Here is a 26,145-nt window from a genome sequence, read left to right as displayed (position 1 = left end):
CCATTCCACCCATCATTGTCCTAAAGAAACAAAATGTATGAGCTAATACTTACGTACAAGGATATTCATTCACTGTACCACTGTTTACAGCAGCTCCTAATTAACCCAAATGCCAATAAGAAACTAAAAAATAAACTCAAGGCTATCATATGATTATCTGCTATGTATCTTCAAAAAGTGAAGATGGTTTAAAGTAATGGAATTAATCAGACAGCATTGTTGAAAAATAGTATGCATAGCATGATACTCTAAACATTGTTAGATAATACCTTCATTTGGTTCAAAAGCAAAACACACCCAAAAATGCATTAAGAGATCTTGCTTCAACCACTGTCACTATCTCCCTACTTCTTGCCAGTCATATGTTTGTGTCTTGTGCATCCTTCCAGTTTTTATTTATGCAAATATGAATGTATGCGTACAAATATATATGCCCGTATATATTTTCTCGCTTCCTCCCTTCTTACGCAGAGATGGCTGATGATATACATTATGCTGCACTTCTCTTTTCCCTTAAACATCCTACAGCTCTTTTCATGTCGGTGTGGAAGGACACTTAGACGGCTGCATGATATTTCCCTGGCGAATATCAACACTTTATAAAATCAGTCCGCTGTGATAGACCATAGGCTCATTTCTGATCTTTTGCTCTTAGAAGAAGCCTGCAATTGTAATAGTGTTTTGTGTCATTTTGAACGTGTGCGTTGGTCATTTTGATAGGTATTGCCAACTTGCCTACAAGAGAGAGACCACCATGTCGTACTTCTACCACAGTGTTGGTGAATGCCAAGAATGTGCTTCAGGACTTTCTACACTGACAGGTGAAAAATAGTGTCCTCGTGTAGTTTTATATTGGGTTTCTCATACTATGAGTGAGGAGAAGCATCTTTGATATTTTGAAAGTGTATATTTCTCTTTCTGTGAAGTATTTGTTCACGTCCTTTGACCATTTTTTATACTGAGTAATAACACCAACAGGTATGACACTAATTTATATGTGTCACTGTATTTCTACAGGCATAGGCATAAAACAACATGTTCCATGTATGGTAGGAGAGTGAAAAAATGTTGAGAGATTCTATTTTCTCTAACTAATCTTTTTAACATAACTCTTTTATACGTTAAAAATAAAAGTCTCATTTAAAATTGGGGAAAAAATTGTGCTGATTTCTTTACAATCGCCTTCAGTTTCTTTGAGACAGGTTCTTCTGGAAACCAAGTAGAGGTTCCCATTTGGAAACAAAATAAGACCCACACGACACAGGAAAGATTAAATTTAATTTAGATCTACTCTTTGATTCCCTAGGCCCAATCCCTGGCCCTCTGCTTAGAGACCTGGAAGTATTCCTACATTGGGAAAGAGTAGAGGCAAAGATTCCAAGTAAAATTCAACGAATATGAGTGTGAGTACAAAGCCAGATTTGTCCCATGTACGTGAATTTATCAGTCACGTTTAATTAATGTCACAGTCTTAAACATTTCCTCCATAAATATAAATTTGTGAAGTATGAAAAATACCTCAGGGTCCCAAACTTCTAAACAATGAGCATGAGTTCGTTATTGTTGACTTAGTCAGAATGTCTCCATGTCAGATGTTGTTTATCCTCAAACCCTAACTTACTGAGCTGTGAGGGTCGCAGTCCTATGAAATGTGGTCCTGTTACTGTCTCCATTTATACCTGAGGCGAATGAGACTAGAGTGTGTGAGTAACTTGTCCAAGGTCACACAGTGAGCAAGTGGCAGAGCCGGGACTCAGGCCCGCCCAGTGTGGATCCAGGGTCCGCTCCAGCCCTGCAGTGGGATGTCTCTCAAGTGCTCTGGAGACTCAGAGATGAAGGACGTGATCGTCAGAGCAGCAGCTCGTGCTGGGCCTCAAGGTGGGCACGTGGGTGAGTCCCTTCAGGTCGTCACAGGAAATAGTTCATCCTCAGAGACACAAGCAAATAAACTGAAGTCAACTGTAGCAGCAGCGACTCTGCCTGATTGTTTAGTCACAGAAGGGAGAGGTCGTGGGTGGACTCGGAGTCGTGGAGAAGCAGAGGCGGCCGGAGTCGTGGTGGGTGGAGGCCCCGTGCCCGCAGCAGAAGCACCCGACACGCTGCGGCCCCTTCTTTCCGCAGCAGTGGTTGACGTGAGGCAACAGTGTGAGCGTGTGAACAGCAGGTCCTCTCCTAAAACGCCTTCAATAGATTCTGTGTGGCCACACCCAGGGCCTTCAAGTGTCTGTAGCACAGCTCTTCTTCAGGACACAGACTTTGTCATAAAGACGTAAGGCAATGTGGCATTTTCCCTTTATATTACATCTCAAACATTTTTGTGTTCTCTCTTTTCTAGTGTGAAAAACCCTCCTCGAAAGTCACCTGGAGATAAAAAGGACTGGAGATGGGGTCTCCCTATTGAAGGTTGAAATGCTGACATCCACTGCTGACTTCACTGAATGGCTAATAAAGAATTTACTTATTGTCATACCTCACAGACACTGTCCCACATCCACATACATTTAGTAGCCTTCCTGTAGCTGGTAAGATAAAGGAATGATCCGTCTTGTATTCAGTGAGACCAAGTCTGATCTGTTAATGGAGAGTTGCAGAAAAGTCTTGTGCCTCATTCCTAATCAAAAGACTTCTTAACATATTGGAATAACACTGTTTTAGTAAGCAAAGTATCATGTTATTTTGATTTGCAATATGGAATTTTTTTTGTTTCATGTTTCATATTTCTTTTGTATTTCTTTTTGGACACTCTACATTTCCTTTGTGTTTTTTAACTCATGCACATATGCTCTTTGTACAATTTTTTAAAGTAATAAAATCCAACATATCAAAATGATTAGTTTTATTTTTCTTGTTTTGCATTATGTATTTGGCTGAAAGTGTTGGAATTACAAAAGAAGGACAAAGAGCGATTGCGAATATATACAAAAGGTCACAAGACATTTTATATTACATTTATCATGAAACAATATCTTCCTTCTAGGAGTACGGTTCTGAAATAGCCTGAGTACTCCTATTTTGAACCCACACTATGAAATCATTGCCATCATTTTCCATTTATGTTTAGCTAATTTGAATTAAAATGAACTAAATCATATGATGAGATATTTTTTTCAAACATGAATATTCACGTTAAGGCTTCACAGGAAGGCAGGTTGTCTGTTAGTTTTCTTTCATTATCCACTGAGTCATTCAAGAAAAACTCAATTGTGTGTAGCGGGAATGGTGCAGATTTGGGTAGAAACTGGCCATTTGTGCAGAGCTAATCAAGTTCATGTATGGCTGTTCTAAGAAGGCCCCAAATGACAGAAATGCCACTGGGCGTTGTGCTTGGAGGCTGGGTACTAAGAAGAAGAGCTTCCTGTGGAGGAGAATGGGGTGGGAAACAGCTCCAGGGTCTGCTGTGGGACTGAAGCCTCAGGAACTCAATGGTATTACCACAGCGAGAATGTCCTGTCTCAGGAGTGGAGTCGCATATATACCAAGCCCACAGAGATGCCTAAACTGGATGTCAGTGTATTAATTTAACCTGAGAAAGAGCTCTCCTCCAGACATGCTGGGCTTAACTAGTAGATGCAGCCAATACTCAGAGGAAGCCAAGGCTCACCCAGAAGTTGGCTCTCAGAGCACAGACCAAGGAGAATGAAGTTAATGGTGTGAAGGTGCCATGATGTCAAACTGTGAAAGCCTAAAGCATTAATCTCAACAATAGAGCTCTACTTCCTCTGGGATGGACAGATTGAGTCCGTGGGCTGGGCACCCACTCTCTACCATGCTTGGGTGGCTGGGAGTGGGTACATTTGCTCTTTATGCTCACTTTGCTGAAAATCCACCCTCTAGTTGAGCCCAATCACACTTCTGTCTGAAATTAATGTCCTCTCTTAAGCCTTGCTCAGGTTGACTCTGACTCATTTTAGAGGGATTTATATGATTCAGTATATCACATTCAGTTACACAGTTGAACTCATGGCTTCAGTATCTCTGTGTTCTTGTGAGAGAAAAGGCACATCACTGTTGCCCACATCTACAGTCCATCCATGCTACCTGGTTCAGGGACACAGATCTGTGTCACCTCATCTATACTGAGAAAATGCAACTAAAAGGTACGACCCTCAGTAAATCAAACACCATGGAAGAGCTCGGATACTTGGTGGACTGTTAGGATGATCTTAGTGCTCCAAGAAGTCCTATCTGTTCTTTACTTCAGAACAGGGTCACGAGAGTGGACTGAGATGCAGCATCTGAACAGTCCTGGGAGTAAGATTCCCAACTCACATTGCAGCTAATAGGACTAAAGTCTGTACATAAAAAGCAGGGAACCCGCTACCCACAGCCTAAGAGTATGTTGGACAGCAATCATGTGTGTGTAGATGGATATTTTCCTCCCATTGGCTGTGGCCTCTTGAAAGTGAGCAAAGTTGGTTGTGGTTTAACTGTCCTTAATTTACCTTATGAGACCCTAGCCACTGCTTGCACAAGCCCAAACCAATAGGAACTGGTTTGAGTGTAAGCATTTTCCATGAATCAACCACATTTGACAGAGTATGTACGCAAAAGCAGCCTGAGAAAATAACACACCAGCAGCCACACCAGTGCCCTCCTGCTACCCAGGCTGTCCCCTCCACCACCTGTGCTCTCCCTCTCTGTGCCGCCTCGTTCAGGGCAGCCCAGGCCCAGTGCGGAAAGAAGTTGCTCAGAAGTTGGAAGCCACAGGAGACACTGCCTAGTAGTGCCTGGCAGTGAAGTCAGCAGCACAAAGTTTTCAGTGATTTGCAAGTTTCCTCTCTTTGCAAAGAAAATGCTCCGTATTTAACTACTTTGCTGTTACGGTTATATTTTCAAAGAATTACTTTAACAAATGTAGCACTCATAGTTCTAAAAGTGGTTTTTCACTGTCCTGCTTTTCTTTAGCTTCTGCAGATCCTACATGGTTAGGATGGTGATAAAGAAAAATTATCATATTCAGTTAAAATAAGAGACGATTTCTTTAAAATTACACCATATATGCATAACATTTTAAGTGAGAGGTACACATAGTTAATCCTCAAGAGATTTAGGTTAACAAAACTGTTAATATAAAATAAAGGTTTGCGTATTTCTTGGAGGATGAAAGCCTTTAAAACAGGATCAATCAAGCGCACTAATTTGTCAAAATGGATTCACTTACATAATCGTAAAAATATTGATATAGACCAAGAATTATTATCTAGTGCTATTCCTCTTCTACAACTTTGCTAAAAAGCTTCCATATGTTTTTTAAGTGCAAATAACTTTGAGCTCTGGCGCACATAATTTAATCTACGTATTTTCAAATTGCTGTCAGTAAACTCTCCTTTTGAAAAGCAGCTATAAAACTGGACAAGAAGAACAAAACTAACCATTTAGAACTCAGGAAATGATCAAAGGCGTACAACAATCTGAGAAGTGCTTGTGCTTGAAAAACTGCAGAATTGGAGCAACAACAGTGGTGCTCCTGCCTCGAGCTTCTTTCATTCCTTTCCTACCTCCCAACACCCAGCCCAACAGGCCTGAAGGTTCTTCCTGTGTAGGGCAGGTCATGAAGACTGGCAGAAAAATTGCACAGTTGAGGGGAACTCACTTGATTTGGGGTGGGGAGTGATGTGATGGCGAACTGACAAACTCAGTGGTGTGCAAGCAGGAAGGGCCGGAGGCTCTGCTGGTTTGAAGTTGTGGTCGTGGCTGCAACAAGCACATCCTTGGCTCAAGCTGTGGGCATGTTCAGCAGAGACCTAAAATAGCCCAAGCTTGCCAAAGACTCCTGGCCAGCCCTGAGGCTGTGACCATTTGCAGAGGAGACATGAAAGGACTCAGCAAAACATACAAGCTGAGGAAGAATCAACATGGCCTGCAATTTGAATCTGCTCCCCAATACACACACATATCCACCTGGCAGAGGATGGGAGCCTTAATAAAGGGTCTTGAGCACAATCTCCAACCAATCACTGGCCTCCACTAAGCTATGTAGACACAGGGGGAACGCCCTAGGAAGTTAGGCTTAAAAATGAGAGAATTTAGGAAAAAAACTGAGAAGAGACATCAGCAGACACACACCACAATGGACACAAATTTTCAGATTTAGCTCAGGCAATTTTCTAAGCAAACAAATAGCAATAAGAAACTTTCTGTGAAAAAAAATCAAATTGTAGGGTTTCTGCAATATATTCTCAACTAAATATTTTTCAATAAAAACTTAGAAGACAGGCAAAGAATCAGAAAATTGCGGCTATTCTCAGCAGAAAAACAAAACAGAAACCACAAATCAGTATAAACTGTCCCTGAGTGTCTCCAGGTATTTTATTTAGCAGACGAAGATTTCAAAGCAGCTATTATAAGTTTGTTCAAAGAAATATAGAAAATCACATTTTAAGATTTAAAAGAAAGTATGAGAACAATAAATCAACAAAAAGAGATTCTAAAGTAGACAGAAATTACAAAATAAACAGATCATAAAAATAAACTCTGGAGTAGAAAATTATAATAATTGAAGTAAAGTATTCTCTAGAGGGGGTTAAGAGAACATTCAAGGAGACAGAAGACAGTATGTATAAATTTGAAAATGGTATGATAGAAATGGTCCAATCTGAACAACAGAGACCTAAGAAAAATTGAATAGAGCTCAGAGACCTATGAGATAACATCAAGCATACCAACATTCATGGAATGGGACTCTCAGAGTAAGAGAAGAAAAAAAGAATCAGGAAAAACGTTTGAAGAAATAATGGCCAAAACTCTCCAAATATGTTGAGAAATATCAATCTACACATCTAATAAGCTAAACAAACACTGAGTAGGATACGCACAAAGAGATCCATAAGTAGACAAAACACAGGCAATACGCTGAAAACCAAGGAATGCATGAAAACACAATACTTCAAAATTTCTAAGATGTTGCTCAAGCAATGCCTAGGGAGAAATTTATGGCTTTAAATGCCTATATCAGAAAAGAAGAAAGATCAAAAATGAATCATGAAAATAAAGAGCAAGCTAAACCCAATCTAAGCAGAATAAAGGAAATTAAAAAATTAGTATGGAAATATTTGAAACAGAAAACAGGAAAGCAAGAGAGAAAAATCAGTGAAAACAGCACTCAGTTCTTTGAAAAATGTCAACCAATTCAACAACCCTCAAGCTAGAATTACCAAGACAAAACGAGAGGAGACACAAGTTACCAAAATCAAGTAAAAAGGTAGAACATCGCTACCAATTCTACAGAAATTAAAGGGAATATTACAAAGAATTTGTGTCCATAAACTAGATAATTTAGTATAACAGGCGAATTCCGAGAAAGATACAAATTACTAACATGGACTTAAGAATAAGTAAAAACTCTGAATACATCTATGTACAAGAGTAAAGAAATTGAACTAGACAAAACCCAAAATGATCATCTCAATAGATGCATACAAAGTATTTGAAAAATCCGATGACCATTCATGAGAAAAACGCCTCACAGACTTGGAATAAAATGGAACCTCCTCACCCCGACAGAGGGCATCTGTGAAAACCCACAGCTACCACCATGCTTCATGTTGAAAGACTGAATGCTTTTCCCCAAAGACCAGGAACAAGACAAGGATGTCTGTTCTTCCCACTTCTATTCAACATTGCATTTGTGTTTCTAGAAACTGTAAGAAGAAAAAGAAACCAAAATTAAAGCTACCTAGCAGATTGAGAATGAAAAAGTAAAACAGTATTTGTACACAGACAATGTAATCCTGTATGTAGAAAATTCCGTGGAATTCACACACGTGTAAAAACAAAACTTGAACCAATAAACAAGTTTAGCAAAGTCTCAAGATACACGTATGGAATATACAACATACCAATTGTATTCCTATATAAGAACAATGACCATTTGAAAATAGAAGTAAAAAAACAATTACATTCACAATAGGGCCAAAAAGAATAAAATACTCAGGAATTAATTTAACAAAATAAGAACAAAACTTGTATCCCGGCAACCATAAAACAATGCTGAGAAAAATTAAGGAACATCTAAATAAATGGAGAGAGAGTCTGGCTTTACGGGTTAGAAAATCCAGTATTGTCATGACGGCAATTCCTTCCCAAACTGATCTATAAATTTAATACAGCAGGCTTTTTGGGCAAAAATTAAGCTCATCCTAAAAATTACATGAGAACACAAATGATCCAGAATATCCAAAACAATTTTGACAAAGAACAAAATTGGAGGACTGTTATGGACACCACGTAAAAGCAGTGGGAGGAGGGAGCCCCCAAATGTGATTTGGACGTTGAGACTGATGATGCCACACACCCCAGAGAGTCTGACAAGATTCATCACTTACAAAATTGAAGGCTCAGGGGCCAGCAGGGCAAGACTTTCAAGCAAGGCCTTATAGTATCTGATTGCAAAGTTACATAAAAATAAAATAACAGTATTCAAGCCAGTGTGGTCCTAGGGCAAGGAGAATGCACAGGTCAACGGAGACAACTGAGAGTCCAGAAATTAACTCTTATGTTTACAGTCAACTGGTATTTGAGAAACTTGCTGAGTTAATTCAAGGAGCAAAGGCTAGTCTTTTCAACAAACAGTACTGTGACAACTGGATGTCCATGGGCAAAAGAATGAATTTATTTCCTTACCTCCTCCATACACAAAAATTAATTCAAAATAGCTAGCAGAGGGTGCTAGAAGGTAGTGTAAGTAACTAAATGCCATCAAATTCTGTACTTTCTGAGCAGGAAGCAGGGAATTGATAACAAATAGGACGTATAACAACATCACATTGTGCATTTAAATGCAACAGCCCAAAGAGGACAGAAATTGATCCCTGAATCTCAAACAGCCAAGCAAGTTACTTAGAGCACTGGCCCAGGAGATTGGCAGACTTGGTTCAAACTTTTGATATTCTCTTTATTAGCAAGTTATTGGTTCTCTGAAGCCCACATGCACCTGGCAGCCACAGAGCCTGTGGGAAGAGCAGGCAGGATGCGAAGCTGTGGTTGAGGTTTCTGGGCTACAGTCAGCTTCCCTGGAAAGTTGGCCTTCCCAGCCCTGCCCCAGCACTGGAAGGAGATGCTGCTGCTTTCTGGGAAGCTGCAGGGCAGCACAGAGCAGCACGGGGCCCAGGGACAGGAACTGGGCCCCTTTGTCCACCTAGTGTGGCTTCCTCTCTCCTCCACTACTCTCAACTCCTATTTTAGTCCCATGTGATGAGGAAGGATTTGCATTAGAGTCACTGCTTCCCATCCATGTCCCAACCCAGACTGACTGTACGAAAATGTTGTTCACCAACAGCTTCTTTTAATCTTCTATGGAAAGAACATACACTATACAATTCTGTTCCACTGACGCTTACAAGAATCTTCCAAAACACACACATGGTACATTATCCCATAAAGATATACTAAATACCCAGGCTTTCCTCCTAATGCTCTTGATCAGAGGCACGTGTCCTCACGACTACCTTATAAACACTATTGACCTCACTCTGGTCACAAAACAGTATAGAGAGGACAGACACACATTCAGAGGTCAGGAAATCACAGGAATCTCTAATAACTCATGATAAACATACTATTTCCCATATTAAAGCTAGGTAACACCTCACAGCCAGCTGAAATAGGAATATAAGCAACGGTCTGTATGCTATCCCCTTCTCCCTGAGGCAGCAATGTTTTGACAGCTCTTCTATCACCACCAGAATAAAGCTGATCTCCTGATACGTGACAGGTACAATTGTCAGGAGAAGCAGAAAAAATAAATTTACATTTGAGAGCTTGGACTCATTCTCCCATCATAGCGAGCTGACCAGACCCACTGCCTACATGCCACAGGCCCCCAGGAGACCAGCGAAGAGGAAGAGATGGAAAGAAGTGAGAGAACGAGGAGACAAGTCAATATGAGAGAGGAAGAGGAAACTATAGAGACACTGATAGCACAGAAATTAGTAATAGAAACAGAGAGAGAGAGGGATACAGAGCAGAGTGGGAGCGAGAGAAAAAGAGAGAATGACTGAGACAGTGGCATACAGAGGTAAAGAGTTAGCGAGAGAGAGAACTTTACCCAAAGAACTACAGATCTCTGTAATGAGACGGAAGGAGAAATAATAATGGAGAGAGACATAAAAAGACAGAGAGGGACAGAGACAGAGACAGAGGGATAGAGAGATGGAAAAAGAGATGGGCAGAGAGGGAATGAAGTGGATATAGAGAAGAAAAGAACAGACAGTAGAGAGAGTTTTTTATAAATAGTGATAGAGGGGAGAGGGAGAAGGGTAGATAGACAGAGAGAAATAGGGAAACGTAGAGGAAGAGAGAATTGGAGAGAGAGAGAGAGAGACAACAATATAACTATAGAGAAGAAGGATATGTATGGGCACACGCAGTGTGATGGAGTGAGGAAAATAGGGATAGACATGGAGAAATAAAGGTAGATGATAGAAAATTAGAGATATATGCATTTATATGTATATTGTTACAAATTGTATATTTATATATTGTTACACATTTTTTATGTATATTTATATAGCATATCAATTTCTAATTTTCTTTTTGTCTTATATATATTCTCTTTCTACTTACCTATGTCTGTCTATTTATCTATCCTAAGAAGAAGGACTTGGCTACACACTTCCAAAAAGCTAGTCACAAAAACCCTATGAATAGCAGTGGAGCATTCTCTGATACAGAGCTGGAAGATGGGAAGATTGCACAAAAAGACTGCGGAGGGTTCCACTCTGCTGTACGCAGGATCGCTAGCAGTTTGAATTGGCACCAAGGTAATAACAACAAACGTATCTATCTATTTATCTACCTATCATTAATGATCAATCAATCGATTGATCTATCAAACCTATTCCACAAAAACACTGTGTAACACACCCAGAAACATAGTGGCTTAAACAACAATCATTTATTAATTCTCACAAACCAATTGATCGGCTAGGCTATTCTACTGACCTGGGTCAGGCTCAGCTGATTTCGGTTGGACTTGGTCACATTGGTCAGCTGATGTGTTAGCTGGGGGCTGGCTGGTCAAGGTGGGCTGGGCTGGAATGAATCAGCTCTGTTCCCCATGGTATTTCATCCTCCGGGGAGCCAGCCTGAACTTGTTCTCATGATAATGGTGAGGATCCAAGAGAGCGAGCAGAAGTGCATTAGGCCTCTTCAGGCCTAGATTCAGAGCAGCATCCCCATGACTTCCCCCCATATTCAAAAATGGGGAAATAAACTCCACCTCTTGATTGAGGAGCTGTGAATTCACATTGCAAGAAGTGAGCTCATCTGGGAAATTTGCAGTGAGCACATTTGACCCTGTGTCTCTCATGGAATGCAACTGTAACCCCTGCTCTGAGGACTCTGAGCATGGAGAGAATGCTGGTGGCTTTTGTCCTCTCTTTTTTTTAAAGATTGGCACCTGGGCTAACTTCTGTTGCCAATCTTTTTTCTTCTTCTTCTTCTCCCCAAAGCTCCCCAGTACATAGTTGTATATTCTAGTTGTGCGTGCCTCTGGTTGTGCTATGTGGGACACCGGCTCAACACGACCTGATGAGCGGTGCCATGTCCGCATCTAGGATCTGGACCAGTGAAACCCTGGGCCACGGAAGAGGAGCACACGAACTTAACCACTTAGCCATGGGGCCAGCCCCTGTCCGCTCTTTATTCTCTCCCTGCTTGGCCCCAAAGACAGACGCAGTTGCAGGAAATGCACAGCAGAGGAAGAATGCTAAAGCCCCATTTATCTGGCCAGAGGACAGGAAGGGGGACCCCCGTGAATTGCAAGGTGTTGTAGAGATTGCAGAGAGGAGAGAGTTTAAGGAAGAAATTTCACACAATGGTGTTTGAACAATTGGGTTTACCCCCTAGCTGAACAGACATAGATATGACGCTAAACAGCCTACCACTGGCTTTACAAACTGATCTAGGGGTAAACCACGGCCCAGGTCCTAGACTGGCCACTGGGAGACACACACACAAGACAGATCTGAGTAGCACTGCAAAGGCTTTGAAAGCTGCTCTGATTGGAACTGCCCACCAAAAGCAGGCGGGAGCTTGCAACCCTAACGGGGTCAATTGTCTGCGAACAAAACACTCAGTATCTCTATGGTGTTTAAACACTGCCCAGAGCCCCTAACATAACATTCAAAACGTGCAGGATACAAACCAAAATTACTCAACATATGGAGAAACAGGAAAATATCAACATCGCACAATGGAAAACCATTAACACATGCCAATCCTGAAATGACACAGGTGTTGGGATAGCAGAGAATTTAAAGTAGCTGTTATGACCATGGGAAGAAATGGAAAGAGAGAGAAAATGTAACAGAGATATAAGTAGATAACTAAAAAAACATAGGTAGTAGTGATAGGCAGAGAGATACCGAGATATATATATAAAGAGATAAGAGAGAGACAGTAGGAAAGAAGAGAGATAAATAGAAGTAGAGAAGGAGAAGGAGACAGAGCTGGAAAGGGAGATAGAGAGAAAAAGAGGGAGGGGTGGAGAACAAGAGGAAATGGAGAAAAACAGAGTGTGGACCTAGAGATGGAGAGATGGAGGGAAATTAAGAGTGATGGAGACAGCAAGGCAGAGACAGAGACATCGAATGGTGGAGTGAGAGCCAATGCACGGGGCAGAGCTGCACAGCCATTGACAGTGGTCGTCTAGTCCAGGACATCGTTAGGGTTGCATGACGGTAATTTCCTAAGATTGATACTTCTGCTGAATTTATTGGCTGTAATACTCCCATAAAGAACTTTTATTCATAAACTCTGTGGGATCCTGAAACACAGTTTGTACATAAATGGGAATGTAAATATTTGATTCCTTTTTATTTTCCTTTTCAGAATAATGAGATAGTGCCTTAGCAACCTCCACAGGTGACATGTTAATTTTGAGTCTCATCAGTGAACCTGTCTGTAGTTATATATTATGTCTTCAACCTGCTTGTGTAGGTGTTGGTCTTTTGGTGCTCACTTTGTCCTCTCTGCGGCCAGTGAGAGACTCTGTGAGTTGGCTCCTGTGTCCTATGACATGACCTCAGTCATCTTTCGTGGCTTCTTTGTTTTCAGGCAATATGAGAGGTCATGACCTTGTCCATCTCCTTCCCAGTCCTGGATTCAGCCATTTCTCGAATGAGCCCTAGTCTTTTAGTGAGAAATGGTATTTGATGCCACAGTACAGATGCTGGGAGAGCTCATTACTGCTGGATGGTTATTTCTTTCTAGATTTTCAGTAGGTAGCTTTAAAAACAAGTATTTTTTAGGAAAAGAACAGATTCAAATTATAGATCATAGGATTTTCATTAAAATTTCAAATTGCTAAATCTGCATTTTTCCCTTATATGGAAATCTTAATTTCTAACTGTATCAGTGCAAATTTATAAAACTATAACTATAAACAATATGATAAATAACACTAAAAACGCTAGTCTCAGAGGATGTAATTTAATATTATTTTTCTTTTCCTTCTCTCTCTCTTCCTTTCTTTCCTTCTCTCTCTCTCTCAGGGTACATTACATTCATGAATATATTCTGGTGCCAATAGTGCCCTCTTTCTATTACAATAGCTCTATGCTTGTTTTTACATGCTGGTAGATACTTTTTTTTATTCCTTTTTAAAGAATTTTCTTTCCACTCTGGTGTGATGGCATTTTCTCCTTTCTTAGCTTTAAGCCACAGTTCTGTCCAGCAGGGATGTGCTGGGACTCCGCGGCACTGAGCTTGCTTCCTGCATAGTGACCTGGAATGTTCTCTTGCAGAGCTGCTGCTGCGACACCTCTTGTCCCTGCACGTGTGGTCCCCAAGGCAGAAGGAAGAGCAGCCCGAGTCCCCTCCCTTCCTCCTTTCCCAACTGTCTGTTAGGATGGCAGAAAATGAACCACCTGAGAGAGAGGCCAGAGCGATGATGGAGGGGGCGTTTTTCTACATTCTACTACGAATACTGTAAACATGTGTCCAAAGACATTTACAAAAGTGGGAGTGAAAATCTGTGCACACACCACTCAGTTCTCCCATGAATTCTCTATTCTTGTTTGATTACCTGTCTACCCATCTGTGAATCCAAGTAAATCACAGATATGTGTACACTTCCTGAGGGAAGAGCTGCGTAATAAAACACAGGATGCCCAAGGAAATTGGAACTGCAGGTAAACATCAAATAGTTTTTTAGTGCAAGTGTGTCTGAAATATTCCCTAGCACCTTGCGCTTCTTTTTCTTCACTAAATCTGGCAAACCTATGTGAGGCGGCCTTTTTACTTGATGATGAATAGAAATACTATAACAAACTGACTTGCCCCCCCCCCCCACACACACACATATACACAGACACATACAGACACAGACACCCACACACTCACACACATCCATTGACTTTTAGGAGAGTCACATGTAGACCATCATAACTGATCCTAATTCTTTTACTAAAGCCGGTTCAGTGCTTATCAGCTTTGCTGTGGGTGCCTCACAGTTTGCTGACAGCTGTGAAAGGAAGGTGGTTTAGGGCGAGAATACAGAAGCTGCATCGCAGGACAAGCCCACAGCAGCAGTGTGAACACTGAACCCTGAGCTGCAGGGAAGTCCCCCAACTCAGGACCGCTCCCTGCACCAGGGGACACGGAGCTGCATCCATGGCTCTCCTGCCCCCTCCATTGGCTCAGGCTGTCCCTCCCTCTGCTCTGGGCTCTCTGGGCTCCTGGCTCCTCCTCTTCTGCAGAGGGCCTGCTCTCAGCCTGCCCCAGGAGGCTGTCAGGAAATGGGCTGAGCAGAGAGGCAGGCTCCTCCCCAGGCCTCCCCCAGCCCCACCCCCTCTGGGTCATCAGCTGGGTGGTCTTCTAGGAGAGCCCCTCAGTCACTGTCTGCCTGTGACAGCTGTGTAGAGCCCGGCTCTGACTCCATCCTTGTGTCCTGGGCTCCCTGTCTTTGAGCCAGACTGGAGTGTGAGAGGGTGTCTGCCTCTCCTGTCGTCTGTCCCTTTCCTTCTAAGGCCAGAGGAGGAAGGCATGCTGCGGGCTGTCACCCTCCTTCTAGCTTTCCTGGCTCCTGGTAAGTGTGCTGCCTCCACGCTCCTGGGATTTTTCTTTTTTTCTGGCAATGGGAGGCCATACTGAGGAATTAGTCACCTCTTTCTTAGTGCTTTTTGTGGTTCCCCATACAGCAACTCAGGTATCTTCCAACATGAAAGGGAGACAGATGTCAGTCACCAGACAGGCTGGATCATCTGCTGTAATCACTTGTGATATTAAACAAAGCAGCGACATCGCCCACTGGTACTGATACCAGGAGGGGACGGCCCCACAACATCTTCTCTACTCCTGCTTCTCCAGCTCATACTTTCGGGTAGTATCCGGTTTCAATTCATGGAAATACCATGTTTATCAAGTCACAGGAAGGACTTGTGGACTTTTAATCAAAACTCTAGAAGATACTGATTCTGGTGTGTATTACTGCGCTGTCTGGGAGAGGCACAGTGATTCAGATCTCCCCTATCCTGCACTGAAAATTTTGCTTGTGGCTGCCAAGAGCAGTCTTGATACACAGGATAGACCAGCCCCTGCCTTCTTTCCTGCCCTGACTTCACTGTGCTCTGAACAAAGAGAGACCCTGAGCTCAGTGCCCCACCCCACCCACCTTATATCCAGCTGGTCTTGCCACCTACCCCATGAGCCATAGCGCTTTCTGAAAGACCCAGCTCCCATCTCCAGGCCTCAGGCAAGCAGTCTGACAGACAGCAAATCCTTTCAGCTCTCTCAGGAGCTGATAGAGCTCATTCAATCTGCTTCCTGGGACAGACAAGGTCACCTAGAGTGGATGTGTTTGGGGAGACATTTAGGAGAATAGTATAGGAAGGCTAGTGGTACTGAATCATTTACCCAATCATTATCCAGAGAAAATGGCTGAGAAAGGAGCCCCTGCCTTACTCAGGAGAATGAGAAATGATGGAATGAAAACTTTGGACTTCATGAAGACCTCAGGCTGGTATCTGATTTATCTCTTGGACAAACTGATATTTCCCTCACCGTAACCAACCATGGCTGTTGAGACAGTGAAAGTGTAGGAATAAAGTGATTGCTGTAGAGATGCCAATCATTGCGTTCTACTCACAGCTTCTTTTGAAGTTCAGACACACCCAGAATTGTTCTGTCTTAGACAAGGGAAACCAAAGCTCCTTTCCACCCCTCCCCCAAACATTGGCACCGCCAAGTCCTAAACTGGAATGAGTCTAACAGATTATTTTGCTCTCCATAATTAAAATTAAGAGACACTTAGGGTGAACAATCAGAAAATACACAGTATATATTTGAATTGAAAAGTCATATGGGAAAGGGCATGGCTGCCATATTGGACCAGGTTTAAGGATGTAAAATTAATAATGAAGTACAGAAATGCCAGATTGACATATGTATGGTCTCTTGTTTATTGGATCCTCCAGCTTTCTGCCAGAACTCTTAACCTTGACTTTAGCTTTGAGTTTAAGCTTCTAGAACATTGTTTCTCAAACTGTGGTCCGTGGACCAGCTGCAACAGAAACACTTGGGAGATTTGAATAAAAGTACAGGTTCTGGGTATCATCCTATAAAATAAATCAGAATTTTAGGATGAAAGCTGAAAGTGTGTATTTTTCAAAGACCTCCTCACTGATTCTTATTCAGATTGATTTTTAAGAACTTCTGTCATGGCAGGAACAGATAGGGTGACCTGTCTCCCTCTGAAATGGGCGGGTCCCCAGCCTGACACAAGAATGCATTCTAGAAAGGTGCTCATGGGCTTCCTCCCAACACACAAACCCCTCCTCTCTTATGGCACCCTGGATGCTGCTGCTCTAACAGGTTATCACATTTATCCATGACAATCCCACCAGAACCACAAGTGGAAACTCCAGTTCCTTCTTTCTTCTGTGACCTCAGGCAAGAATTGTACGCTCAATGAACCAGGTTTAACTTGATCTACTGTACCAGGGACCATGCATTTTAACTATTTTTCAGCTTTATGAAAGTTTATTCCTTATGTTGAAGCATAAATGTATCTTCATTTATATTTTTCTAATAGTGTTAAGGCTTTGTTCTGCACATTTATTTCTTTGATCTGCTTTGAATTGAATTTTTGTATATGGGGTAAGGTAGGAACCTGAATATGGAGATCCAATTTCTCCCCCAAATTATTGACTCATCCGTCATTTCTCCCAGTGTTCTTCACTGTCACCCCTGTGATAACTAAGTTTCCAGAGGCTCACACAGCCCTTCCTTCTCTCTCTCTTCTTTTCACTGTGTGTGTCCACTTACATGAGCCAGTTTCTCTATGGATACAGCTATGGGTGGGACACTGTGTATGTCAACTTGACTTTTACAAATGAGACTGAATCCCTATTTTGTCTAATCCTGTGCCAGGAACACTCTATTCTAATTAGTATACCAGTAAAATAATTCTTCCTTTTGGTAAGCAAGTTTTCTTGCTTTTTTTTTTTTCAAAATTTTCTTGGGTTTATTTTATGCGTGAATAAACCCTCATTATGTACATTTATTCATTTATTAAGTAATCAGTCAGACGAACTATGGTAGAAATGCATTGTATACAACAAAACATACACAAAAATAAACCATTTAAATATATATGATAAAAACAAATACAAATAGTATTTCTAACACTTTTTCCCCACAAACCAATGTATTGTCTTATGCACTCCACTTTTTAAATCACAACACCACCAACATCAGTGACAATAATACATTTCATTCTCAGATCCTCCTATTTCCTGACAGCACACATGCCTTAGACAAATTATACTCAGTGTCTTTTTTTTTCCTTCAAACCAAATTCTCATAATCCCTTTATAGTACACCTTTGTTTCATTCTCTGAATTACTTCTGGTCTTACGAATGGGCACTTGATGGTGTCTTTTCATGTTCTTTAAAAGGAAAGTATCCTCAAACCTGATAAATCTTGGGCTTGGTCAGCTCTTTAAGGAGACCTTTGTGAGGAACGTCCAGGGAGCCTGACTCTCATCCTCTGTTGACTGAGAATACGAGTGTCGCCTCATGGAGTTTCGTTACCTTTACCAGTTGCAAACAAGAGAACAATGTTGTGAAAGGGCCTCGCCCAAAGTCTGACACTTCCTGGGATCTCTGGATGATGTTGTCGAATTTGAAATGACAGGTTCACTCCATGAAAGGTGCGCACCCTAGAAAGGAGGGAGGGGTGTCCTGATCCTGCCTCAGCTGCTCACGGTCCTGTAATATTGAAGGAGCTACCTGTGTTTTGGGAGTCGTTTTCCCATCTTTAAAAATGAGAAACAATGAGCCTTTTGATAGGATAGGTTCCCCTTTCATTTTTAAGTGTGTAAACTTCTCTGTTTCCTATGCAAACCTATGACTCGGTTTTAAAAATGGGGTTATTAATTCTAACAAAAGACAAATGATTTTTTAAGAAAAATTATCTACTAACAATTTAAAAATATGTGATAAAAACAAATAGAAATAGTGGTTGTAGCAATTTCTTCCCACACACCAATCTATTGTCTTATGCACCCCACAGCGCCACCAACACCAATGGCAATAATACATTTCATTCTAAATTCTTCCTATTTCCTGACTTAGCACACATCCTTAAGACGTATCATACTCAATGTCTTCTTTCCTCTTCAAACCAAATTCTCATAATCTCTTTATAGTACACCTTTGTGTCATTCTCTGAATTACTTAAGGGCTTGTGAATGGACACTTGATGGTGTCTTGTCATGTCCTTTAAAAAAAAGTACCCTCAAACCTGATAAATCTTGGGCTTGGTTAAGTCTTTGAAAAGACCTTTGTGAGGAATGTCCAGCGAGCCTGACTGTCATCCTCTGTTGACTGAGAATACGAGTGTGGCCTCATAGAATTTCATTACCTTCATTGGTTGTAAACATGAGGTTAATGTTGTGAAAGGGCCTGGCCCCACAGCTGACATGTCCTGGGTGCTCTGGATGAAGTTGTTGAATTTGAAATGACAGGTTCACTCCACAAAAGGTGCGCACACTAGAAAGGAGGGAGTGGATTTGAAAGTGAGCAAAAGTGAGGCCATCTTGTCACACAAAATGGCCCCACACCCTCCTCAGTGTGACTACTCGCTGCTCTGCACATACTCTAGAAAATTCACACACTCTCCTGGTTTATGGCCTCAGCTTATGTATGTAGTCCCTGATAGATTGATAAATTAAAACTTTATTCTGTTAGCTTCCCTTCAGGGACGGCCTGACCACAGGTGGGAAACAGGCCTACAAGGTATCCCTCACAGCTGACAGAAGAATGTAAGAGTAAAAGACCATGGAGTCTGTCATGCCTGAAGGAAACTCACTCCTTATGCCCCATTTTCCCTATATAACTATCTCAAGATTCCGTAATTTTGGAAGATGGCTTTTTTGGAGACATCCGTCTATCATCTTCCCAATTGCGCTGGCTAATTGAATTAAAACTTCCTTTCTCAGTCCCTAACTCATTGTGATTGATTGGCTCAGATCACGGTGAGCAAAGCGACCGCATTGGTCAGTATCGGGGTTCTGATCTTGCCTCGGCTGCTCACAATCCTGTAATATCGAAGGAGTCGCTCGCATTTTGGGAGCTGTCTTCTCCTCTTCCTAAATGGGAAACAATGAGGCTTCTGGTAGGAAGGGTTCCCCTTTCATCTTTAAGTGTCTAAGCTTCCATGATTCTTTAGCAAACCTCTGACTTCATTTTAAAAATGGAGGTTACTAATTCTAATAAAAGACAAAATTGTTTTTAAGAAAAAATATTTACTCAACACACAGTGTTATAAAGATGTAAATTAAAGATAAAGGAAAGAAAAATTCTAAGTTTTTGCACATTACTGTCCTCCTCCGCTTATTTTTCAGTGTGTGTGTATGGTGCAGGTCATCTAGGGCAACCTCAACTTTCCGGTGGTAAAAGGCTGTCAAAAACAGCCCGCCTGCAACACGTGGTATCTGGCATAACAATTTCTACAACATCCATATATTGGTATCAGGTATCGGGTCAAATCCTGCAGCCCCTGCCACGCGTTTCACCTGACAGCACTGTCAGGATGGAGTCAGGCGTTCCGACGGGCAAATTTGAGGTAGATGAGATATCTGGAACTTCTACGTCTACCCTCCCCATTCACAACGTAGGGGAAGAAGACTCGGCCACTTACTACTGTGCCTTCTGGGAGGTGCACAGTGGCGGATGTTAGAGCCACATCAGTCAGTAAATGTTCAGTGGTTCCTCACTCACTATTATGACCTGAGAAAGGGCAGTGACCACCTGCATGCTTTTATGCAGTTTTCTAGATAAACATTCATGTGAGTGACTGTGTGTGGAATTGCCAAATTCTATATTTTCTCCACGAGGAAGCTTTGCGTGAAAGCATGAGAGCTCTGTAATGATAGCTGATAAAAAAACAAACAAAACAACTAACATACATACACACACAGGAACACACACACACACACACATATTTTGCATACCAATGCTTAGCACCACATCTGTCACAGTGTGGTTGATTATTACAGTTTAGTTAAAGAGAGATTAGCTGGATATGAAGAGACTCTCACAAGTAGTCATCCCAAATCAATTCAAATCTATGTTTTCCATCAATCGATAGTCCCTTTGACTTACACACATTGGTGAGGACTGCGGCCTTGGGCTTGGAGCAAACCACCTCTATTGGGGGAAAAACAAGTCCATGTTTAGAGTCACTTCCTCCTCCTGCCCTTCTCCTTTAGGCTGAGGTAGCTTCCCCAAAGACACTTTGACCACACTCACCAAAGGCAAACCAGCCAGAGGAAACCAGCCCCGGCCTAAGTGAGCGTTTGCCAATTGAATGGTGGTTTAAATTGCTGATTCATAGAAACTCTGAAAGCATCTACTAGAATGTACAGCACCGAACATAGTGGGGACTCAGGTAGTGTCTGGGGAATTGAGATGAATATTTTGATTATTATTGTGGTGCTCACGTTACTTAGTGGGTGGGGGATTGTGTAGACTTGGATGCCTGAAAGATGCTCATGATTTTGGATCAATTTATTTTCCTTCAGACCTGAAGTGGGTGAGATGCAATGACTCAGAGTAACAGAAGCAACATTATAGTGTCTAACAAATGCCAATGAAAATCCAAGAAATTCTTCAAAATCACTATTTTCATGTAACATATCTGTCACCCAGCTCCCCACACATCCTAGTGCCATAGGAAAATGATGTCTGTACCCAGGATTTATTTTGTGAAAATCACATTTCAGAAATTTACCAGACTCCCCTGAAATTCATGTTGACTGTTTCGTCTTGGGAGTTCTTTTTACACAGCCCTGAGAATGGGTTCAGAGGAAAGGGCATGACTCGGGGGTGGTCATCTCTGGTCACTGGGACCCTGGATATTTTTTACTATGTCATTTCCGTAGTCTTCAAATTGTCTAGTAGAAAACACTTATGACTTTTGAATTTTATTTTAAATTCTATTTTGGAAAAGAATTCACACGTTTCATAATATTAAAATTATCTCTGCATATTATTGAGCACTTAGAGACCACATGTGAAATTTGGCGATTAGAAAGGGCTGTAATGGGCTCTCTCTTGACCACTTTTTCTCCTCTTTTCTCTATCAAGTTTTCCTTTTTTTACAAAACAAAACCTGTTTTCTCTCCTGATTCCTACTGATCCCGTCTTCCAAGTTGGAGACAAAGTTCATGCTTGGGTGCCCAGGGTAGCTTATTGGGCTGGAAAATCTCTTTTTCCCTACATTGTACGGATAATGAAGTATTACAGATAGCAGTAAAAATACTCAGTTCTTTTTTTTTTTACCATTTACTGAGATTTACTTTTTAATCTTTTAATTTTTATCAATTTTACTATTTTGAGGTCACATTCTTTTGTATCATTATGTAAATTACAGGCATGTATTATTATATTTCAGCTTTTGTATAGACTGCATTATGTGCACTCCCAAACATCTAGATTTCATCTCTCACCATATATATGTTTCCTTTTACCCCTTTTGCCCTCCCTCCAACCCCTTCCCCTCTGGTAACCACCAATCTGTTCTTCTTATCTATGTTTGTTTATCTTCCACATATGAGTGAAATGATTTGGAGTTTTTCTCTGACTTTTTTCACTTAGCATAATACCCTCAAGGTCCATCCATGTTGTCAAAAATGGCACCCTTTCATCCTTTTCTGTAGCTGAATAGTATTCCGTTGTACATATATAGCACACCTATTTTATCCATTAATCCATTGATGTATACTTGGGTTGCTTCCAAGTCTTGGCTATTGTGAATAATACTGAAATGAACCTAGGGATGCGTGTATCTTTTCAAATTTGTGTTTTCATTTCTTTGGATAAATAGAAGTGGAATAGATGGATCATAGGATGATTCAACTTTTAATTTTTTAGAAACTTCCATACTGTCTTCTATACTGGCTGCCCCAGTTTACCTTCCCTCCAGCAGTGTATGAGGGTTCCCTTTGCTCCACATCCTCTTTAAAACTTTTCTGTTGTCTTTTGAATAAGAGCTATTCTGATGAGTGTGAGATGACATCACATTGCAGTTTCAATTTGCATTTCCCTAATAATTAGTGCTGCTGAACATCTTTTCACATTCCTTTGGCCACCTATATATCTTGTTTGGAAAAAACAAGAGGATGTGAGTCTATTCACATCCTCTGCCCATTTTTTGATCAGGTTGCTCAGTTTTTGTTGTTGAGTTGTATGAGTTCTTTGTGTATTTCGGAAATTAACCCCTTATCCAGTATCTAATTTGGAAATATTTTCTCCCAATTGGTGGGTTGTCTTTTTATTTTGTCAATGATTTCTTTTGCCATGCAGAATCTTTTTATTCTGATATAGTCCCATTTGTTTATTTTTTCTTTTGTTTCCCATGCCCGAAGACACATGGTATTCAAAAAGATACTGCTAAGATTGATGTCAATGAGTGTACTGCTTATGTTTTCTTTGAGGAGTGTTATGGTTTCAGGTCTTACATTCTAAGTCTTTAATCCATTTTGAGTTAATTTTTATGTGTGGTATAAGATAATGGTGTACTTTCATTCCTTTGCATGTGGTTGTCCAGTTTTCCCAGCATCATTTATTGAAGAGACTTTTCTTTCTCCATTGTGTGTTCTGGACTCCTTGGTCAAAGATTAGTTTCAAATAGATGTGGTAGGTTTATTTCTGGGCTCTCCATTCTGTTCCATTGATCTGTCTGTCCAATCTTCTGCCAGTATCATATTATTTTGATTGCTATGGCTTTGTAGTATATGTTGTATTCAGGAGCTTGATACCTCCAGTTTGTTCTTTTTTCTCAAGATTCCTTTGGCTATTTGGGGTCCTTTGTTCTTCCATATAAATTTTAGGTTTCTTTACTCTATTTTGGTGACAAATGTCATTGGGGTTCTGATTGGGATTGCACTGACTTGATAGATTACTCTAGGTAATATGGACATTTTAACTACATTAATTCTTCCAATACATGAGCTCAGAATCTTTCCATTTCTGTGTGCTCTCTTCAATTTCTTTCAACATTGTCTTATAGTTTTCAGTGTACCAGGTCTTTCGCCTCCTTGATTAAATTAATTCCTAGGTATTTTATTCTTTTCATTGCAATTGTAAATGGAATTTTATTCTTTATTTCTCTTTCTCCTAATTCGTTGTTAGTGTATAGAAACACAACTGAATTTTATGTGTTGATTTTGCACCCTACAAATTTACTGTTTTCATTGATTATTTCTGATAGTGTTTTGGTGGATTCTTTAGGGTTTTCTATGTATAAAATCATGTCATCCAGAAATACTGGCAGTTTTGCTTCTTCTTTTCCAATTCAAATACCTTTTATTTCCTTTTCTTGCCTAATTGCTTTCGCTATGATTTCCAATAGTATGTAGAATAAGAGTAACAAAAGTGGGCATCCTTGTCTTGTTCCTGTTCTTGGGGGGTAGCTTTCAGTTTTTCACCAATAACTATGACCTTAGCTGTGAGTTTGACTTATATGGCCTTTATTATGTTGAAGTATTTTTCTTCTGTACCCATTTAATGGAGAGTTTTTATGATAAGTGGATGCTGAATCTTGTTACATGCTTTCACTGTGTCTATTGAGATTATCATATGATTTTTGTTCTTCGTTCAGTTAATGTGGTGTAACACACTGATTGATTTGTGTGTGTTGAACCACACTTGCATCCCTGGAAAAAAATCCCACTTTATCATGGTGTATGATCCTTGTAGTGTATTGTTGTATTCAATTTGCTAAACTTCTGTTGAGAATTTTTTCATCTATGTTTGTCAGCAATATTGACCCATGATTTTCTTTTTTTGTGTTGTCCTTGTCTGTTTTTGGTATCAGGGTAATGTTGAACTTATAAAATGAGTTAGGAAATGTCCCCTTCTCTTCAATATTTTGGAAAAGTTTGAGAAGGATGAGTGTTAAATCATCTTTGAATGTTTGGTAGAATTTACCATAGAAGTCATCTGGTCCTGGACTTTTGTATTTTGAGAGGTTTTCGATTGCTCTTTCAATCTCTTTGTAAGTGTTTGGCCTATTCAGATTCTTTATTTCTCCTTCATGCAATTTTGGAAAATTGTATGATTCTGGGAATTTATCCACTTCTTCCAGGTTATCCAATTTGTTCGCGTATAGCTTTTCATAGTGTTCTCTTGTACTCCTTTGTACTTCTTTGGTATCTGTTGTAATTTGTCCTCTTCCATTTTTTATTTTATTTGTTTGAGGATTCTCCCTTTTTTTCTTTGAGCCTAGGAAAGTTTTGTCAATTTTGTTTGTCTTTTCAAAGAACCAGGTCTTAGTTTCATTGATCCTTTGTATTTTCTTTTTAGTCTCTATTTTATATATTTCCATTTTGATTTTTATTATTTCCTTCATTCTACTGATTTGGGGTTCATTTGTTCTTTTTCTGCTTCTTTTAGGTGTAATGGTAAAGTGTTATTTTGAGATTTCTCTTGTTTTTAGAGGTAGTCCTATATTGCTATAAACTTTTCTCTTAGTACCACTTTTGCTGCATCTCATGGATTTTGGTATGTTGTGTTTCATTTCATTTTAATATAGGTATTTGTTTTATTTCTCCTTTGATTTCTTCATTGCTCCAATATTTATTCAGTAGCATATTTGTGACTTTTTCAGCTTTCTTCTTACAGTTGCTTTCTAGTTTCACATCCTGTGATCTCAAAAGATGTTTGATATGATTTCAAATTTTAGTTCAAATGAACAATCTATCATTTCATAGGTGATAGAATTGTATAAATTTCTTCTTTTATTCCAGGAAAAGTAATGTTATCACAGAAATTATTTTCTCATTTGACAGTGCTGGGTGAATAAGTATATTGCCAAATGGTAAAGGTGACTTCATTAAAAATGAAGAAATTTGTTCACATTTCTCAAGTATATTTGTATTGGTATATTTCCATTTCAATTACTGAAGAGTTTCTTCTTCTCAGAAATACATTCCCAAATTGGCAGCCCTGGTGTTTGTGAGAACAAAAGGGCCATTTCTTTGATGTATCTCTGAGCAGTTACAACACAACTGAACACCTGGAAAAGAAAAAAAAAAAAGCAATTCTCTGAATGCTTTTCCCAGTAATTTAGAAAAGTAGTTGGTTGATGAGTTGAGTCTGATCTCTTTTATTTTTCTTCTTTGCTTTTCATTTTCTTTGAATGCTTTTTAATGATTACTGCCTTGTTGTAAAACAGACGTTTGGGACAATTTATCTGAGGAAAACTTAAAAGAAAAAATCTCTGGTAGCAGAATACTTTATTCAAGGACTTCCAAAGGAACCCAGAAAATCAAATTGCAAGTATAGTTTTTTTACTGATAGTTACATCATGAAACTTAAAAGAAGGCTGAGTTTTTGTAGAAGCTGTAACCAGTGTGACATCATACTGGATCAAGATATTTGGAAAAGGGACTAAGCTCATAGTAACTCCCTCTGGTAAGTAACTTTTTTCTACTTTTTCTATTTTTACCCTGGTAATGAAAAACTGATAAATGTTTTTAGGAAAAAATAATTTAGGGTCACTTTTATCTGAGTGCCACATACTCGGTTTCAGCATATGGAAAGCAAGTTTGTAGCTACCGGTCATTATACATGAAAATAAAACTGCTTCATAAATGGTTTGTTCACTTCCCTGATTCTAAGTATATTTAAATTATACTT

At 40.2% G+C, this 26,145-nt stretch overlaps 1 protein-coding gene across 1 annotated transcript in view; it reads left to right on the top strand.

Moving 5' to 3' along the window:
- The first annotated feature begins 1,802 nt into the window (after positions 1–1,802).
- Positions 1,803–26,145, top strand: part of LOC100629162 (uncharacterized) — a 35,028-nt gene continuing 10,685 nt past the window's right edge. Inside the window, 4 exon segments of the mRNA XM_070265768.1 lie at positions 1,803–2,269; positions 14,970–15,028; positions 15,141–15,447; positions 25,859–25,920. Of these exon segments, the coding sequence (XP_070121869.1) occupies positions 1,803–2,269; positions 14,970–15,028; positions 15,141–15,447; positions 25,859–25,920 (895 nt within the window).

Source organism: Equus caballus, chromosome 4 (genome assembly GCF_041296265.1).
Source record: "Equus caballus isolate H_3958 breed thoroughbred chromosome 4, TB-T2T, whole genome shotgun sequence".
Classification (NCBI taxonomy): Eukaryota; Metazoa; Chordata; class Mammalia; order Perissodactyla; family Equidae; genus Equus; species Equus caballus.
Note: the sequence above shows the minus strand (reverse complement) of the source record. Positions and strands in the feature narration are given on the sequence as shown.